This window comes from Centruroides vittatus, unplaced genomic scaffold (assembly GCF_030686945.1).
Source record: "Centruroides vittatus isolate TY-2023 unplaced genomic scaffold, ASM3068694v2 scaffold_752, whole genome shotgun sequence".
Classification (NCBI taxonomy): domain Eukaryota; kingdom Metazoa; phylum Arthropoda; class Arachnida; order Scorpiones; family Buthidae; genus Centruroides; species Centruroides vittatus.
Genome location: NW_027122716.1, coordinates 3,217,814 through 3,234,428, shown reverse-complemented (window position 1 = coordinate 3,234,428; position 16,615 = coordinate 3,217,814). Strand labels below are relative to the sequence as shown.

Genomic DNA, 16,615 nt, shown 5'->3' with positions numbered 1-16,615 from the left:
AGCGGTACAAAATATTTCAAATTCTAATGATTTGTACTTATTTATACTACTACGTGAATAAGCATTTATTATAAGAAATTAAAAATCAATTAAAAAAAGTTGTAAGACATGATTCCAGTTAATGTTCTGAAGAAGTAAAATAGATATAAGTAGTCTATTACTATTATTATATCTGGGATTCTATATTTATTCAACTGTGTACTTATTTTCTTTAAAATTAATATAAGTATTTATTATTTATGTATTTTCATGTTTGAGTATATTTTTCAAATGTACAATATCAGTTTTTTTTTCCAAAACCAAAGAATTTGAAAATAAAGTTAAATCTCCGATTTTAAAACTATAATTCAATTTGCGCAATAATTTTATAATTAAGATTTTACGTAGCAAACCAAATCTCTTATTCTGATACTAGTAGCCCAAGTGGGCATTCTAGCAGCAGTGGTGTCATTCCGTGGTATAAATAATAAATTCATATCACAAATAAAAATAATAATATACTGAATTTCTCATGGCATATCCTACTAAAATGCAGTCAAAAACGCAAAAAACTGAATTTATTGTTAATTTAAATAACGGCTACGGGTGCCCCTAGTGGCCGTTCTAGGCATACCGTTACAGATAAACTGACACGCGATCAATGGCTTATATTATTATTAGCCCGATTGGCTGAATATGGTGGGTTTTAAAAATCATTTTGAAAATTCCCAATTTCAATATCTATCAAACAAATAGAGACAAATTAACCAAATTTTAATATAAGCTTTGTATCCATAACCATTTGAAACAAAACAAAGTTTTATGAAGGAAAGTCAACTTTCACATGACTTTGCACAATTCTATGTACTATAGATAATCTTAAAAATACTTTCTAACTTTCAATTTAAATTAATAAATTCATTCCTATTGCAAACATTTATTAATTAACCTAATAATAATTAGAAAAATCGTACTTAAAAGGTAAATGCAATTCTTGATTCCAAGTTGGATGAGGACCTTCATTCACGTGAGTTCTGGCAGTCTCTCTCTGAAACATCACTTCAACGTAAGGACGAACAGATGCATTTAATCTATCGGTAATAGATTCTTCTGAAAATATTTTTACGAATTATGTAAGATTATTATTTATTTATTTTGTTTATACATAAGTGAATATAAAATAATATCTAATCACTGTTTTTTTCATTTAATATTATTCAATTACTATTAATTTGCAACTAGTAATTGAATAATTATATAAGATTAATTTATAAAGACACAATGGAACACTAAAAATACCAAGACCAAGTTTTTCTCTCAAGACCAAAAAAATGTATAACTGAAATATAAGTCAAGATGGCAAAACTAATAAATTTTATGATAAAACATTTATTAAAAGCTGTAATATTAAAAATTTAATTTTTATCTTTATGTTCATCTTGTATAAATAAAAGTATTGATATTCGACACTGTCTAGAACAATATGTAGCATTCTAAATGTAACTAAATTTTGTACACTGACATTTTAGGATGTGCAGAAGAGATTTTTTTATTGGAAAGAAATTTAATTCCAACGCACAACTATTAAACTTGGGATGCTTCAAACGGCAAAAACAAACACACGTGTTATTCTGGATATAAAATTGCCGACGACGTATAGAATGGCATTCATATTATGACAAGATCAGCCATGATTCTTATGATTTATCTTGTGAAATTATTTTTGAAAACAATGATAATGTTGCCAATTTTTTCCCATCAATTGTGGTGCCCTTTTTTGATACTCAGTATCAAATATCTTATAGTGGTGAGTTCCGAAAATAAATTTTTCTCTCACAGAACTCTCTCACGTTTATATAGATTCATTTCAGCAACAACGTTCTCATGGCACAAAACCCGATGAATGTAGTAAAAGATTTACAGGAATTAAGTTTACTTGATAAAGAAGTTGGGTCAGTTATGGATTTTGAAACCCTATATCCATCCATAAAAATAGAATCCTGTTATGAAGCTCTAATGGAATTTATGCTCCACAAAAAACCGGAAGTTGGTGCATTTGCGAATGATATGATGGAGTTAGCCAAATTGGTATGCTATGAGTCCTCCTTCAGTTTCGATAAACAAGTATTCAGACAAAAGAAAGGGGTGCCTATGGGAAGTCCAATGTCAGGATTATTATGTGAACTAGTTCTATGCAACTTGGAGAAACACATTATTAATGGATTCAGAATGGATATTGTATTTTACAAATGATATGTAGATGATGTGTGCATTATTTAGAGAAATGAAAAGAGAATACACGAGTTCATACAAGTAATCGACAGCAACAATGATGGATTAAACTTTAAACTAGAGCAAAAAAGTCATGAATGAATATATTTTCTCAATATAGACATCCAATTGCAAGGAGATTGCATAACAAGATATTCACATAAACCCAACACATAGTCCACTTTACATTCCGGCTAACTCGAACGACCCGTATGGATACAAACTGTCCACTTTTCGTGCACTCATTAGAAGGGCATATTCATATTGCTCTAATGTACTAGACAAGATTAAGGAGATTAACAGAATCAAACAAATAGCTTCAAACTTGGGATATAAAAAAAGTACAATAGAAGGCCTGATTAAAAGATATGAAGGAAGTAAAAGATTAAAAACTCAAACAAATCAGTTTAAAATCACCAAGTTCACTTATAATGAAAACATCAAAGACATCATGATTGTTTCATGATTTCATGTATCGGACAAAAAGCACTCAAAAATAGTTTACAAAAGAGCTCCTAATTTGTATAGTATTCTCAGAAATGACAAAGACATGCTTTAGGAAAGAGGAAAAAGCAGGCGTATATAGAATTCTCTTTGAAAATCAGCAATTAGGAATTATGAAGGACTATATTGGAGTCACAAGAGGAAGCTTAGCTGTTAGACTTAAGGAACACAAGTATGACATTAATAAAGGGCACTGCAACACAGTTTTGTCAAGTATGGCTCAAGCGGAGGACTCTGTAGTTAAATGGAGTGAAGTTACTATACTCAAGACCATGCATTCTCCATCATTAGCTTTACACAAAAAAAAAATTAAAATCTACAAAAGTAAATTAAAGGATAGTTGTATTAATTCAATTGCAGATGGATTAGCTTCTGCATGGAAATTCTACATAAAAGAAAAATTAAAATATAATAATTCTTAGTCCGTACCTGCCCTTATATTTTGATGCCTTTTTTATGTATTTATTTTATTATTTATATCATCGTTGCTTCGGTGTATTTAGCATGTTTTATTTTATTTATTTGTTTATTCATTATTTTCATTTTAAATTTGATTGTATAATGTTTGAACATACGTTCGTTACAATTTTAAAATACATATGAATACCAGTACACCTAAAGATGGCCTATTCCATTAGGCTGAAAACGTTAGCGTTTAATTAAATAAAGAATTCTCAACAAATAGAAGGTGTGGGATGCTTTATTAAGTTTTTTCAAAAATAATTTTTTCCTATTCAAAACATAAATGTCACTGGAAGTGAGTAGTATAATGTATTTTTTATTTTTAAAATGTTCATTAAAAGTCTTTAAGATATCTAAATTAGAAATGTTTAAAATAACTGCTTATGCTAATTCTGGGAGTAAAATGTTCATTTTATTTAGTAATGTTTTCATTCTTCCTTGAGAACATCTTCAATTAGTGAGCAGTTTCTAGTTGGTAATAATTTTTTCATCTGAATGTTTCTATCTAGATTTGAAAATAAACAATGTAAATCTACATAATATCTGTTTATAACTGATAAAATTATAAATCTTAATTATAATCAGTTTCAGACTTAAAAATAGAAATGGAATGTTTTATAATTTTTACTTACTTCCACTTAGAGAGTGCTTTATAGTTCCTCTTAGTATATCATTATCAACTCTGACGGGAACATTTAGTGCATGCATCACAGTTACAATGATATTAATATCTGTGCTAGCAACAGTTTGACCTGTCATTTTCTTTCTTTCTTTTCGTGTAGGACAAAGAGGTCTTTGAGTTTGCATTAATGAAAACAAGCTAAAACCAAGCGTTCTGATAAAAATATAAATAAAAGCCTGAATAAATTACGTAAAATAATATAATTAAAATTATAAACAATTATTATTTTTACTGGATAGATGGAACTTCTTCTTCAATTACAACATCTTCCAAAACTCGTTGATGCTGAGCGGCATAAAATCTTTTCAAAACTTGCTCTCTTATCTGCAATTGTTTTCTTTAAAATTAATAAATTTATTTGAAAATTAAAATTAATAATAAAAAGGAGCAAAACAAACAATTCAAAATACAGTGGTACCTCGTATAACGTAAGCCTCAAATAACGGACGCTGCAAACAACGGACTTTCTGTTTAGCCGTTACGTGACTCGAGCAACGGACTGGCTGCAAACAACGGACTTTCCGGAATAATTGGTGACTGCTCCATGGGTGCATTCTTTAATAGTGGTCGCTCTGCGTCTCTGCTACTACGGGAGTGAGCTGCTGTTTGTAGGCATTTAGGAACGACGGTGAAAGAAAGAAAGATGGCGGCGCCCTGCCTATCGATAGTATTGTGATGGAGGAATTTATAATTCTAAACTATGAGCTTTAAAAGGCAAAAAAAGGGGTCCCAATTTAACCATAAAATGGATTATTTGTTGAAAGAGCATTCAAAATAGCCTCGAAAAAAAATTTGTAAAGACACTTACATTACCGCATGCACTAACTCGCGCTTTCACAATTTCTAAATTCTCATTCATAAAACCACATAATGGACCCGGAAATGAAACTATCTTAGCCATGGAGGACACCATGTTGCTTTCCATTGTAAACTACTGCTACAAGCGGCCGTTTTTGCCGTTCGAGGGCACGCACTCCCACCGGAATTTAGGAACACGTTCCGCAGGAATTTTTTAACAGATGTCGCTCGTGCAGAGTTACACGGAGGAATAAAAGAACGCCCCCATGTTCATTTTTTTATGATACAGTGCGGTTATTTTATGTTGCGGAACAAATTAGATGTTTTAACATGTATTTCTATGAGAAAATGCGTTTCGTATAACGGACGTTTCACTTAACGGACGTGCACCTGGAACGGATTAAGTACGTTATACGAGGTACCACTGTAATAAAATAAAATAAATACTTTTTTTTTACCTGTTTTAATAATTTTGAAGCTTTCTCTCGATGGCTTTCTGGAACACCTTTACTTCCTCTTCTTTCTGGTATTTGATGATGTTCCATTGTCTGAAAAATTTAAACAATTAAATTTTAACAATAAATTTCAATGATGGCTTTCTATAATTTTAAATTTTAAAAATTACTTGTAAAATATCTTTGGGAATTTCATTTTCATATGCAGGTATCATATGATAATTTCTGAATTCCGGTGCTTCGTGAGAACGCAGCTGAAGAAGTTGAAATCGTGAATTGTTATTTAACTCTTCTTCAGTTACAAAATCAAATTCTGACTGAAGTGGTTCCAAACGAAAATAATCTATTGAATTTTGATTTGATTTGTTGAAATATAAATTGTAATACTGAAATATGTAGTAAAAGAAATTATTGGAATGAATTAAAATAAGTTTAAATGTGAGATATTTTAATGCATCAATAGAAAATTATCATTATCAATCAAAAATGTAGAATTATATATGCAAATGTATATGTAATATACAGTAGAACCTCTATTATCCAGATTTTCAATTATCCGGATTGTTCAAAATAAACAAATTGCTGATTTGCACTTGGCGAATTGCAACACTGTTTATGTATGTACGTGATGGAATGCATGGAACAAAATTTTGAAAAGACAATTAGTAAATTCCAGTAACAGTAGAAAGTGGTATAGGAGACATTGTGGAAGCAATAGCACAAATTTCAATATGTGTCGAATGTGACGAAGAAGATGTAACCGAGTGGTTAAATTGCGATGCGAATGATCCTGGATTCCAAATTTTGAATGACGAGGAAATAATTAAAGAAATATTTGCCTCAGATGAACAAGATCGAGGAGACGAAGAGATTTGCGAAGTAAGAGATATTGGTCCTACATATTCTGAAGCTTTTCAGTGCTTAGATGTCGCCATGAAGTGGTTTGAGAGCTAAGAAGAGTGTAACTCAGGACAACTTATATGTCTTAAAAGTATTTGCAATTTAGCAGCTTCAAAAGGAACAGCTAGCTTTAAACAAAAATCGTTATTTGAATTTCTTAATAAAAAATAATTTAATATTGAAGCTATATGTAAATCTAGACAAATAATTATTCATACTATATGCACTGTCAATTATTATTATTTTTTCAATTATCCAGATTTTTCCTTATCCAGACTACCTTCATCCCCAATTAGTCCGGATAACAGAGGTTCTACTGTAATTTTAAAGTTTTGTATAAAGTTTAATAGATTTCAAAACTATTAATCCTTTGCCAAATGTTTGCCAAATGCCAAACGTCAAACTATTAAATAGTCAGACTTATTCTAAAGGGTACCAATCAAATACTGATAAACCTTTTTGACACTTCCTTTAAACATTTGTTTAGTAAAACAGTAGTTTTTGATATGGTTCTCAAAACTAAAGTTTGAAATATTAATTACTCTCTTTAATTTTAGTTCTCAATATGGTGCCAAGTTTTATCCAGTTTTACTTGTAATACTTACACAAAATTGCAAGAAAAAATCCAGGATAAAATCTTTAAATCAGTAAATTCAAAAATATATTTTTTATATGAAAGTTTTAAATTTAATCCACACATTTGTATGTCTTTCTCTATCATAAACTGGTCAACTCAGTCTATATATGTCTTAAAACCTAAAGATGAAGCAAAGAAACTTTAAAAACATTAATCGGTATTTCTTCTATTAACCTCTTCAAAGTAAGTTCAATTATCGTATTTACTGGAATATAAGACAACCTCGCATATAGGTGTGACTTTAAAGATCAAAATAAACAAAATTAGATTTATTAAAACAATTCTAATTTTATTTCATTTAATCACAAGTAAAATATCAAATGAACATAAATACACATTGTCCTGCAAAAATTACCTGTGTTTTAAACTTTAAGGAAAAATCTTGTAAAATCGACAACATATTTTGTTCATGTAAAGCTAGACAATCGGAAATATATATATATATATATATTTTTTTGTCAATTCTTAACAGTAGAATCCACTCTCCGTCAATTACACTTATGAGTTTATCCAAATTCCGATTTCCAAATAATCATGTTTTCACGTGGGAATGGATTAAAACTTATATCATGCTGCCATGTGATTTTGGAATTTCAATCTGGAATTCAATTTAAAAGTTTTGCTTTTCCTATTGCTATTCATCTTTAGTCCTGACAATATAAGAGAACGATTCAAACGACCCAGATAAAATACTTATGTTTTTAAATACAAGAGGGTAAGCATCTGGTAAAAATGCAAATGCAGTAATACCTTGATTTTCCTTGACTTTGGTTATCGTCAGTTTTGGTTTTCGTCAATTTTTTCGCAAAAAATTTGTCTCGGTTTTCATCAATTGCCTCAGGTTTCATTGGCGTGCTCAAGTGACCTCGTTGCTAATTTTTTAAAACAAAAGGTGATCCACACATTTTCTGGCACAGTGTGGCATTATTTCTCATTGTGTGAACATTATCCCGTGATGACTCACCATTGGCCAATGGTTCCATTCCCTGAACACTGGGAGTTCAGTCGTGGGTTTGCCAGGACAGGTTGGTCACATGGAGTTTTCTGGGTTTTCTCCACATCTGTAACACCTGAATAAGGGCCAGTTACCCATAAACGGATTTCCCGGAAGGCATTCCCCTCGATACGACCATCATAAATGCATACAACTACTATTACATGACAATTACATCACATTTTACCACAGGGCAATATAGGCTAGAAGCTCATGTCCAACTTGCTTCTACAAGACAAGACATTACCCCGTGTGTCTAGCCGAACAATTCCATTGCTTTTATCTTTATGCTATTTAGTCTTTTATGTTAATTACTTATTGCTTTTAGTATTTAACACTATATTAATTCTCTATAAAATGTGTTTTTGATATGTATTTTGGAGTGTCTAGAACAAATTAATTGGATTTACATTGATTCATGTGGAAATAATTGCCTCGGTCTTCGTCAGTTTCAGATTTTGCCAATTGTTTTCGGATGGATTATCGACGAAAACCGAGGTATCACTGTACACAGTTCACAAAAATTATTTGCAAAATACAAAGAATCTTTCACTCGCATGTATAGGACGACCCAGGAATTTGAAGCTGTGATGAAATACAACCTCAAATGAGATTGTATTTCATCAAACACGTGAAACATGAAACACCTACAAATGAATAAAAACCTCATCTTATATGTGAGTAAATATGGTAATTAATAAATTTACTAAAGATAGGGAGTCTACAGAATAATGTAACATTAACATTTTATGCATCTAAATTCTTTTATTTGGTTTTCTTTGTATTAATATTCTTTTCTAATAAATTATATATAATAGTAAATGTTATCCATATAGTTCATTATGAAACTTTATATTCTGAAATTTACTATTCCATAAGAACTAGATCTTGAACATATACATACATTATAAATTATATCACAAAAATTATTTATTGAGTAAAGAAGCATCTGTTAAAAAGTTATAAATTAATCAATTAATTATAGAAGATAAATCAATATTTTGTATGATGTTTATAAGAACAATATATTTCACAGCTAAAGTTTTGTTTAATTATAAAGGTCCTTCTTAATTATCAGAATGTAAATTAATGTAAAAAAAAAATTATAATTAAAATTTATTCCATATGTAGCTGCAACAAAGATAATGTACAATAGACCGCCCTATAACAGAATAGATACATTCCGTATTATATGAATTCCGTGTTGTACGAGTCACTTAAATACATGAGCCAATCACAGCCCGGCACATGTGCAGTTTAGGGGCTACGGCTGTTTGAAAGGTTTTCTTCCATAAAATTAATTGATCCTAGACTAATTTGACTCGACATTTCCAAAACATGTATAATTTTTTAGGAATAATCCATATAAACTATGCTATAAACAAAAAAATTGTAGGATTACTTACCGAGTGTGCACCGTTCGACGACGTCACTACTTAAGCTTGTTTTCATCATGGAGTGGCTCATTGAATGGCCAGCACCTGTTTCCTGATAAGTTATTTTTCTGCGAAAAATTCGCTGAACTTTGGAGACATCATTAATATTAATATAATTTTTATGGCTGTTAAATAATAAATGGTTTTTAGTAGGTCACTGCTCATTTAAACTCAACGGTTTGTGCAATGTTCGCTATTGGACCAAATTCGATCAATCCTGTCGCAACACAAGTCGGCAATGACATTTTACCATGTTATACGAGTCTCTTTTAGCATGTTATACGAACACAATTGCAATTTTTTTGCCGTGTTGTACGAATCCGTGTTATATAAACCATGTTATAGGGGGGTCTACTGTAAATCTTTAAATTAAAAAACAGGCCTCCTTTAAATAATCAAAATTTTCATTTAATTAAGTACTTTTGAGAATTAAATCTTTTCATCATCATAATCAGCATCTTATTTTAAAAAAATAAAAATAAAAATTCAGCTTATAATTTACAATACTAATGTTAAACAATAAAATAATAAATATCTTAAGTAGAGTTATAATAGCATAAATCTATGTAATGTTTCTTGAAAAAAATCCTTTAAAGAAACAAACTCCATACAAATTTTAGAAGTCCTAATGATCCAATTTTGTTAATAAAATCCAGCTACACAACTTTCTTATGATGAAAAAATAGAATATTTAATGTGTCTGCTCTTTACATGTTAATTTAATTTCCTTAATTAAAAACAATGTCAACACTCTGAAGTCAATTTGATTCTACCCAAATAACAATTTCTATAAAAAATCAACAATCATAATCTAATGAACAAAAATTCTTTAACAATCTCTGCTACAAGAACTGAGATTATTATAAAAATATTTTCAAAAATAACTTTTAAAATCCATTAGTAAATTTATTTAATGAACTAACATTTAAGCTTTCTGAAAACCATCTTCAGATTATATTAAGAAGACTTATTCACTAATAAATCCAGTATATGTCTTAAAGTTTAATAGAGATTATTATAGAATTGAGTTTCAAGTATTAGAATTTTGAAACTAAGAATACAAACATACACAACAATATATAAACATATCGTTAACTACTAATTAGAAAGGCATAGTATGATAATTTAAGTGTTCTTACTTGCATTGCATGAAATATACATGAATTAGCTGGATCATTTGGATCAAGATGACATTGTTCAACCCAGTTGCGTAATCCTTGTATACTTGCTAAGCCAGTAGAAATTATTTGCATTAATTTGTCAAATTCATGAAGAGATCTGTCAATAAAATAAAATGTTTATAGTAAAATTCATTCAACTTATGAGGAATACAACATTTCCTGTTTTCCACCAATCACAACGACTTGCAAGGTTGTTTGGAACACAACTTTCATTTCATCTACTATTCCCACAGCAGATGTGAATAGTATATGAAATGAAATTGCACGGCTGGTCCAAAATAACTTCAAGTCTTTGTGATTGATGGAAAACAGGAAATGTTGTTGTATTCTTTGCAAGTTCAAATAAAGATATTACAGATTACCATCATCCATACTGAATTTTAATGTAAAATTATTTCAAATATGCAAATTGGTTAAATTTTTATATTTAAACATACCTCAATTCAGCTGATGCTTCTTTAGTAATTTTGGGGCCTAAGGATTTTCCTTCTTTATTAATTCCCCATGCTAAACTACATTTTAGTATACCATTTGTTAATAACCAAGTTGCTTGATCATCTTTTAAATAATGGATGGCAATGCCTAAAATTATAATTATGTTTTTAGTGTCAGTTAACTATTTTTTAGTAAATATTTCAAAAAAAGCATCAACATTTTCAAATTTTTACCATCATATAATAATATAGCAAGAAATAACAAGTAAAATATGGAAATAATAGTAAAGAAATTAAAAAATTTGAAATCATAACAGATTCAACAGGCATCAAACAGTTGAACAGATAGCAGAGAAAGTTGGAATTTCATTTGGAAGTTGTCATGCAATCCTAACGAATGATCTGAATATACACAGAGTATCTGACACATTGGTCCCCAAAACCTCATGAGGATCAGTATCAGTAACAAACAAGTGTCAGTGACCTCATTAACACAACTGACAAGGATCTGATACTCCTGCAAAACATCATCACTGGAGATGAAACATAGTGTTTATGATCCTCAAACCAAATATCAATAATCCTGGTAGAAGTCTGCATCATCTCTAAAAATAAAAAATTCCAATTGGACTGCTCAAAGGTAAAATAATGATAGAAATGTTTTTTTTTGAGTGAAAAAATATAATTTATTACAAGTTTTTTCTACAAGGTGCTATGGTAAACAAGAAGCATTCACTATCTAGCAAGTGTTGCAGCATTTAGGAAAAGCAATTTATGAAGCATCCAGAACATTAGTAGCTAAGGACTGGGTATGGCTTCTTGACAATGTTCTGGTGTACTGTTCACTTCTTTTTCCGAATTATCTGATTATAATGGAATAACATTGCTTCCATACTCTTGCTTGACCTTGCACCTTGAAATTTTTCTTTTCCAAAAGATGAAAGCACTATTAAAGGGGGTAACATTTCCATAATAAAGATGCTGTAAGAGCAGATGTTGCAAAAGACAAAAAAAAAACTGTTTTAAACTGTTATAGGAGCATTGGCAAAAAATATATGACTGAGGATAGACAGTATTTTGAAGATGGCTGTGCTTAAAATGTTTTCATATCAATATATTTAGCAATCCTAGAACTTCCTGCACATACTGTATAAGTCTCATGTATTATAAGTTTGCTCTATCTAGGAGGGAGTGCAGTATTAAATCTACTTGAGATGAACACATTCAATGAACAAGTTTGATTACTGAAGATAAAAATGTTCAATGGAAGATTAAAAGTAGATGGTGTTCAGTGCTTACAAAGTATCTTCTAGGATTTCTACTCCTGATGATGTGTAAAAGGCTTGAAAGTAATATAGCAAACAGTCATAAGATCACCAAATAAAACTGGAAATGGTAGATTTGTTGAGAATGAATATATTAAGATATATTTTCCCTATATATAGGTAGTTATTAAAATGATTGTTTCAGTCAAACAAAATTTTGAATTTTTGTGAGAAGAAAAACAACAAAGATGGAAATAATGCTTTTATTTTAAGAAAGTGAAAATGTTATTTCACAAATTAATAGACCAGAAATATTTTTATAATGGTATGTATTTTATTTTTAAAACACAAAATTGCTGCTGCTGTTTTTTTTAAATACAGTTATTGTAATCACAGAATAATAATTTTCTAAATGTATTCAGGAAGGTTAACTAAAATTGTATGAAAAGATTTTATTTATAGTTAAGCATATCAATTTTATAATAAAATTTTTAGTAAATGCAAATTAAAATTATGACATATAAAATATATTTTATGTGAAAAAATTACCACTTCCAATTCCTGCGTGACGATAGGTAATAACTTCTTCCGAACAGAATTCTTGATCCAATAACTGGACATTATTTGTAGTAAGGGATGGATCGGGTAATGGGAGCCATATATCAGCTAAACGTGTGCTTAATACTCCATTTTTCTCAAAAATCTGTAAAAAGTTATATACATCATATAAATAGTTAACTTATAAACATATATTACAAAGTAATTTAACTAAATATTCATAAAAAATTATTATATTACCTCAATTTTTACATTTTGAGGCTTATGCACAATGCACAACTTAAATATTTGTCCCCAGGATGCAGTAAATTCCTGCCCAAGAGATCTGATAAAACAAAACATATATATATATATATATATATATATTGTATACAATAGACTCTTGATTATCTGAATGGAAAAAATGTTATTCCAGTTAATCTGGTACTATTTAAATCCTGTACCTAGTAAATGGAACAGGTAAATTTTCAAATAAATATGAAAAAATAATGCATATAACTATTTCACATAATAAAAAACATAACTATTTAATTTGTAATAAACTGACGCTTCAGTAAAGTTTATCATTCCTCTTTTCCTGGTTAGCAGCCTGCAAAACAGACAGCTATGACAACTTTATGACTCATTTGTAGGCATTTTGGCATGTGGATTAATGTGATCCTAAATAATTGAGAGTCTATTTGTATAAATGTAATGAGTTTAGGAGTGAAGAATGTACTTTTCAGTGAATTCATATTAATTTCAAATTTTGTATTTGTTCAAAGTTTGAAAAATAATTTTATAAGAAAAGTAAATCAAAATATATATAAAATAAATTACATTTAATTAATTTTTTTTATAAAATTATATTTAAAACTTTAAATAAATAAGAAATTTCAAATATGAATTTACTGAAAAGTACATTCCTAAGGTCATTCCTAATTTTACAAAAGAATTTTAATTTTAATTTATTAATTGACAATGCCAATATTAAAATTTAAATATTTTTTTACAGTTTTCAACTGTTATAAAATCATCAATTTTTAAAGCAGTATAACAAATAGATTTTTAGTATAAAATCAACATTCAGAATATTTATTTGGATACTTTTTAAATCACTATATTTTTTTATATTTTTGTACTTTTGACATTTTTATACCATATACAATGAAAGAAAGTAGCACAAAACATTAAGATATTGACTCATAACAGCTGGAAATGTTGGTTAAAAATCAGAACAAAAAATATGACATTACAGTCAATTTTTCTGGTTAAGAAATAGGATGCCATATTTTTTCTTGTCAAGGACTTACGATGATTATTTTCTCAAAATACTAAAAATGTAAAATCTTCCTTTACAAAAAATAATATAAAAAATACCTATCTTTTCCAAAAATAATTTTGTATTATAAATTAAGTAATTATTTTTATAAAAATAATATGAACTAAGAAGAACTTCATTTAAAATTCTTTTCATGCATTCTGCGTGAAAAGAATTTTAAATACTGTAACATTAAATGACACTGTCATTTTTTTCACACGAGTATCTATTTTGTGAAAGGAAAAACACATTGAAATCTTAATAGATTATTATATCTACGAAAAAAAATCTGCAAATATAAAATATGTTTAATTAAAAATCATGTTATAAAGTTTAGCTATTAAGAAAATTTTAAAAAATGTATTTAGTTATTTTCTATACCTTTCAGTAGTTTGACAAACTTGTTTATTATTATAAAATATTTTAAAATATATTTTTCTTTTTGAAACTTCATTTCTTCTTGCTTGTTCTAATCTGGAAGTAAATTAATATTTTAATGACTTATTTTGTTTCTAAATCATTAATTAATTAATTAATTAATTAATTATCCAAAGAAAATACTGCTTAAAATATCAATGTTTCCAATTCTTCACCCAAGCTTGCCAAACTTGAGGATCAGCCTGCCCATAATAGGTAAAATTGTGGCCAGATGTACAACCTTAATGTGCTAATTAATGTTTTGTATTGACAAATTAATCAATAAAAAAAAAAATACTTAAAAAATTGATTGTTAATCCAATAAATCAAAAGACCATAGTGAATGGCAATTATTTATGGATTAATTGTTTTTTCTTTTATTGAATTATTTTCTTTTATTTTTTATAAAGATAATGTTTTTCTCATACAATAAATGAGTTTCTATTACAAATTTCATTTAATTTTCTTATTTAACTTAACTTATATTAAAATTAAAAGAATTGTGTTTATCTGTATAAAGTAAGAGTAAAAAAGTAATAATATTGATTAAAGGTTTGTATAAAGTAACAAACTGATAAAACAACCACTTGATATAATTGAAGTAGAAACCTCTTTTGATCTCTCTTTGTAGGCTTCTAGAAGAATGAATCAGTTGCCTCACTGGATATACACATTTACATATTAATAATTTGCAAAAATTGATAATTGTATACATAATGTTATATTGATGATTACTTACATATTTCTTGCTAACAATGTTCTCAAATTTTAATGTATTTTTGTACAATAATTGATCTTAAATTTAATACAATTTTGTTTAAGCACATCTTTAGGAATTCAATACGCATGTAAACATATTTATGTAGAAACTATCATATTAGAGAGGAGCTGAAAATCTGTCGTCAAATATTTTTTTGTTTTGTTTTTTAATTATGCCTACTAAAGCAGTTTTCAAAACTTCTCTATTCTAGGCTGTAATGTTTTTATTTCTATGTTCCTTTCACAGTATTTATTTATTTATATTTGAAGTAATGGTAACAACATAACAGTACTAAACCCAAAAATGCAAATTAGAGTGACATTACTGACAAAAAAATACTTCTGCAGAAAAAGATGAATGTTGGAATGATGTTGCAGAAAGTAAGGATATGCCACAAGAAACAGCTGCAAGTTGCTCATATCACATAAATTTTGAAGTGCAATTTTAGATCTATTATCAAGTCCAGGTACTTGGCACTAACTTCTACACTTAGCTATTTGTGGCAGCACTCACTTATTGGTGTTTGCTACACTCGGCTCTTCTTTTAGACCCTTCGGGGGGACTACGGCCTTGCAGCTTAAAACATAGAGGGTACTGTAGCCTTATGTATACTGTTCGTCGTTCAGAGGGATCCTACCTTTCTCTACTGTCCATTTCCTCTCCCTCCTTCTTCCCCTCCCCTTTCCCTCACCCTCTTTTCTGCCGGTTAAACACTTCATGTACAGCCAATGTCTTTCTTGAATGTGTGTATCAAGTCCAGGTAATAACTACAAATGTGTCCTATTCTAAGTCTGTGTACATGGATCCAAACAATTTCTTGGAATTGCAAGTCACTTACATTAAAAAAATTTTTGGAATACAAATGTTTAAAATTATTTTTAAACTATACATTCTATTTTTAGAAAATCTTAAAACTTATGAAATAATCAATACAGATATTAGTTAGTTAACTTATTAAATAATATTTTAAAATATTAGAGAACAGAGAATTTATTCCAAGAATGAATGTTCTTTTTATTTTAACTTTTGCAATATTAAAAAAGAAATATTATAGCATACTGAATAATACAACACAAGATAAAAAAGAACATAACTTCCTGTGACAAAGAGGAAAAAAAAATACTAACAAGTGTTAGTTAAACATGCCTATTCTTGCTGTATTATATAAAAATATTTTCAAAAATTTAAATGAATATTGTTTATGTAATTCTTGAAGATGTAGATATGCTTTAGACATAAATAATTGATGTTAATATTTGTTACTTTTTGATACTAATAGTGAAAATTAATCATGCATGTTTATTTCTAAAAACCTTTTTTTATTGTTTAAAAACTTTACTGACAAAAACAGTTGACTATATTTTTCTAGTAAATTGCTTCTTATAAGATATACAATTACAAATAAATTCAGTATATTCAATAATTGTAATGATAAAATAAATAACTTCATATGTGCATATTTATCTAAATAATAGAGAATAAAATAAAATTATATCTAGGAAATAAACACATTTGTTGTAAAAATATTATGAGTAAGTTTAAATTATTCTAAATATTAATACTATTGTTTTCAATAAGAATA

At 28.4% G+C, this 16,615-nt stretch overlaps 1 protein-coding gene across 2 annotated transcripts in view; it reads right to left on the bottom strand.

Annotated features, from left to right (window-relative positions):
- The window catches only part of LOC136989705 (coiled-coil and C2 domain-containing protein 2A-like), a 64,142-nt gene that overhangs the window by 13,878 nt on the left and 33,649 nt on the right, over window positions 1-16,615 (bottom strand). For both annotated transcript variants that reach the window (XM_067287944.1, XM_067287943.1), the window contains exons 17-26: window positions 14,238-14,330; window positions 12,797-12,881; window positions 12,548-12,701; window positions 10,737-10,881; window positions 10,258-10,396; window positions 5,322-5,537; window positions 5,155-5,244; window positions 4,131-4,222; window positions 3,849-4,051; window positions 954-1,089 (exon numbers count right to left, since the gene is read on the bottom strand). In XM_067287944.1, coding sequence (XP_067144045.1) covers window positions 954-1,089; window positions 3,849-4,051; window positions 4,131-4,222; window positions 5,155-5,244; window positions 5,322-5,537; window positions 10,258-10,396; window positions 10,737-10,881; window positions 12,548-12,701; window positions 12,797-12,881; window positions 14,238-14,330 — 1,353 coding nt within the window. The remainder of the gene's footprint in view (window positions 1-953; window positions 1,090-3,848; window positions 4,052-4,130; window positions 4,223-5,154; window positions 5,245-5,321; window positions 5,538-10,257; window positions 10,397-10,736; window positions 10,882-12,547; window positions 12,702-12,796; window positions 12,882-14,237; window positions 14,331-16,615) is intronic.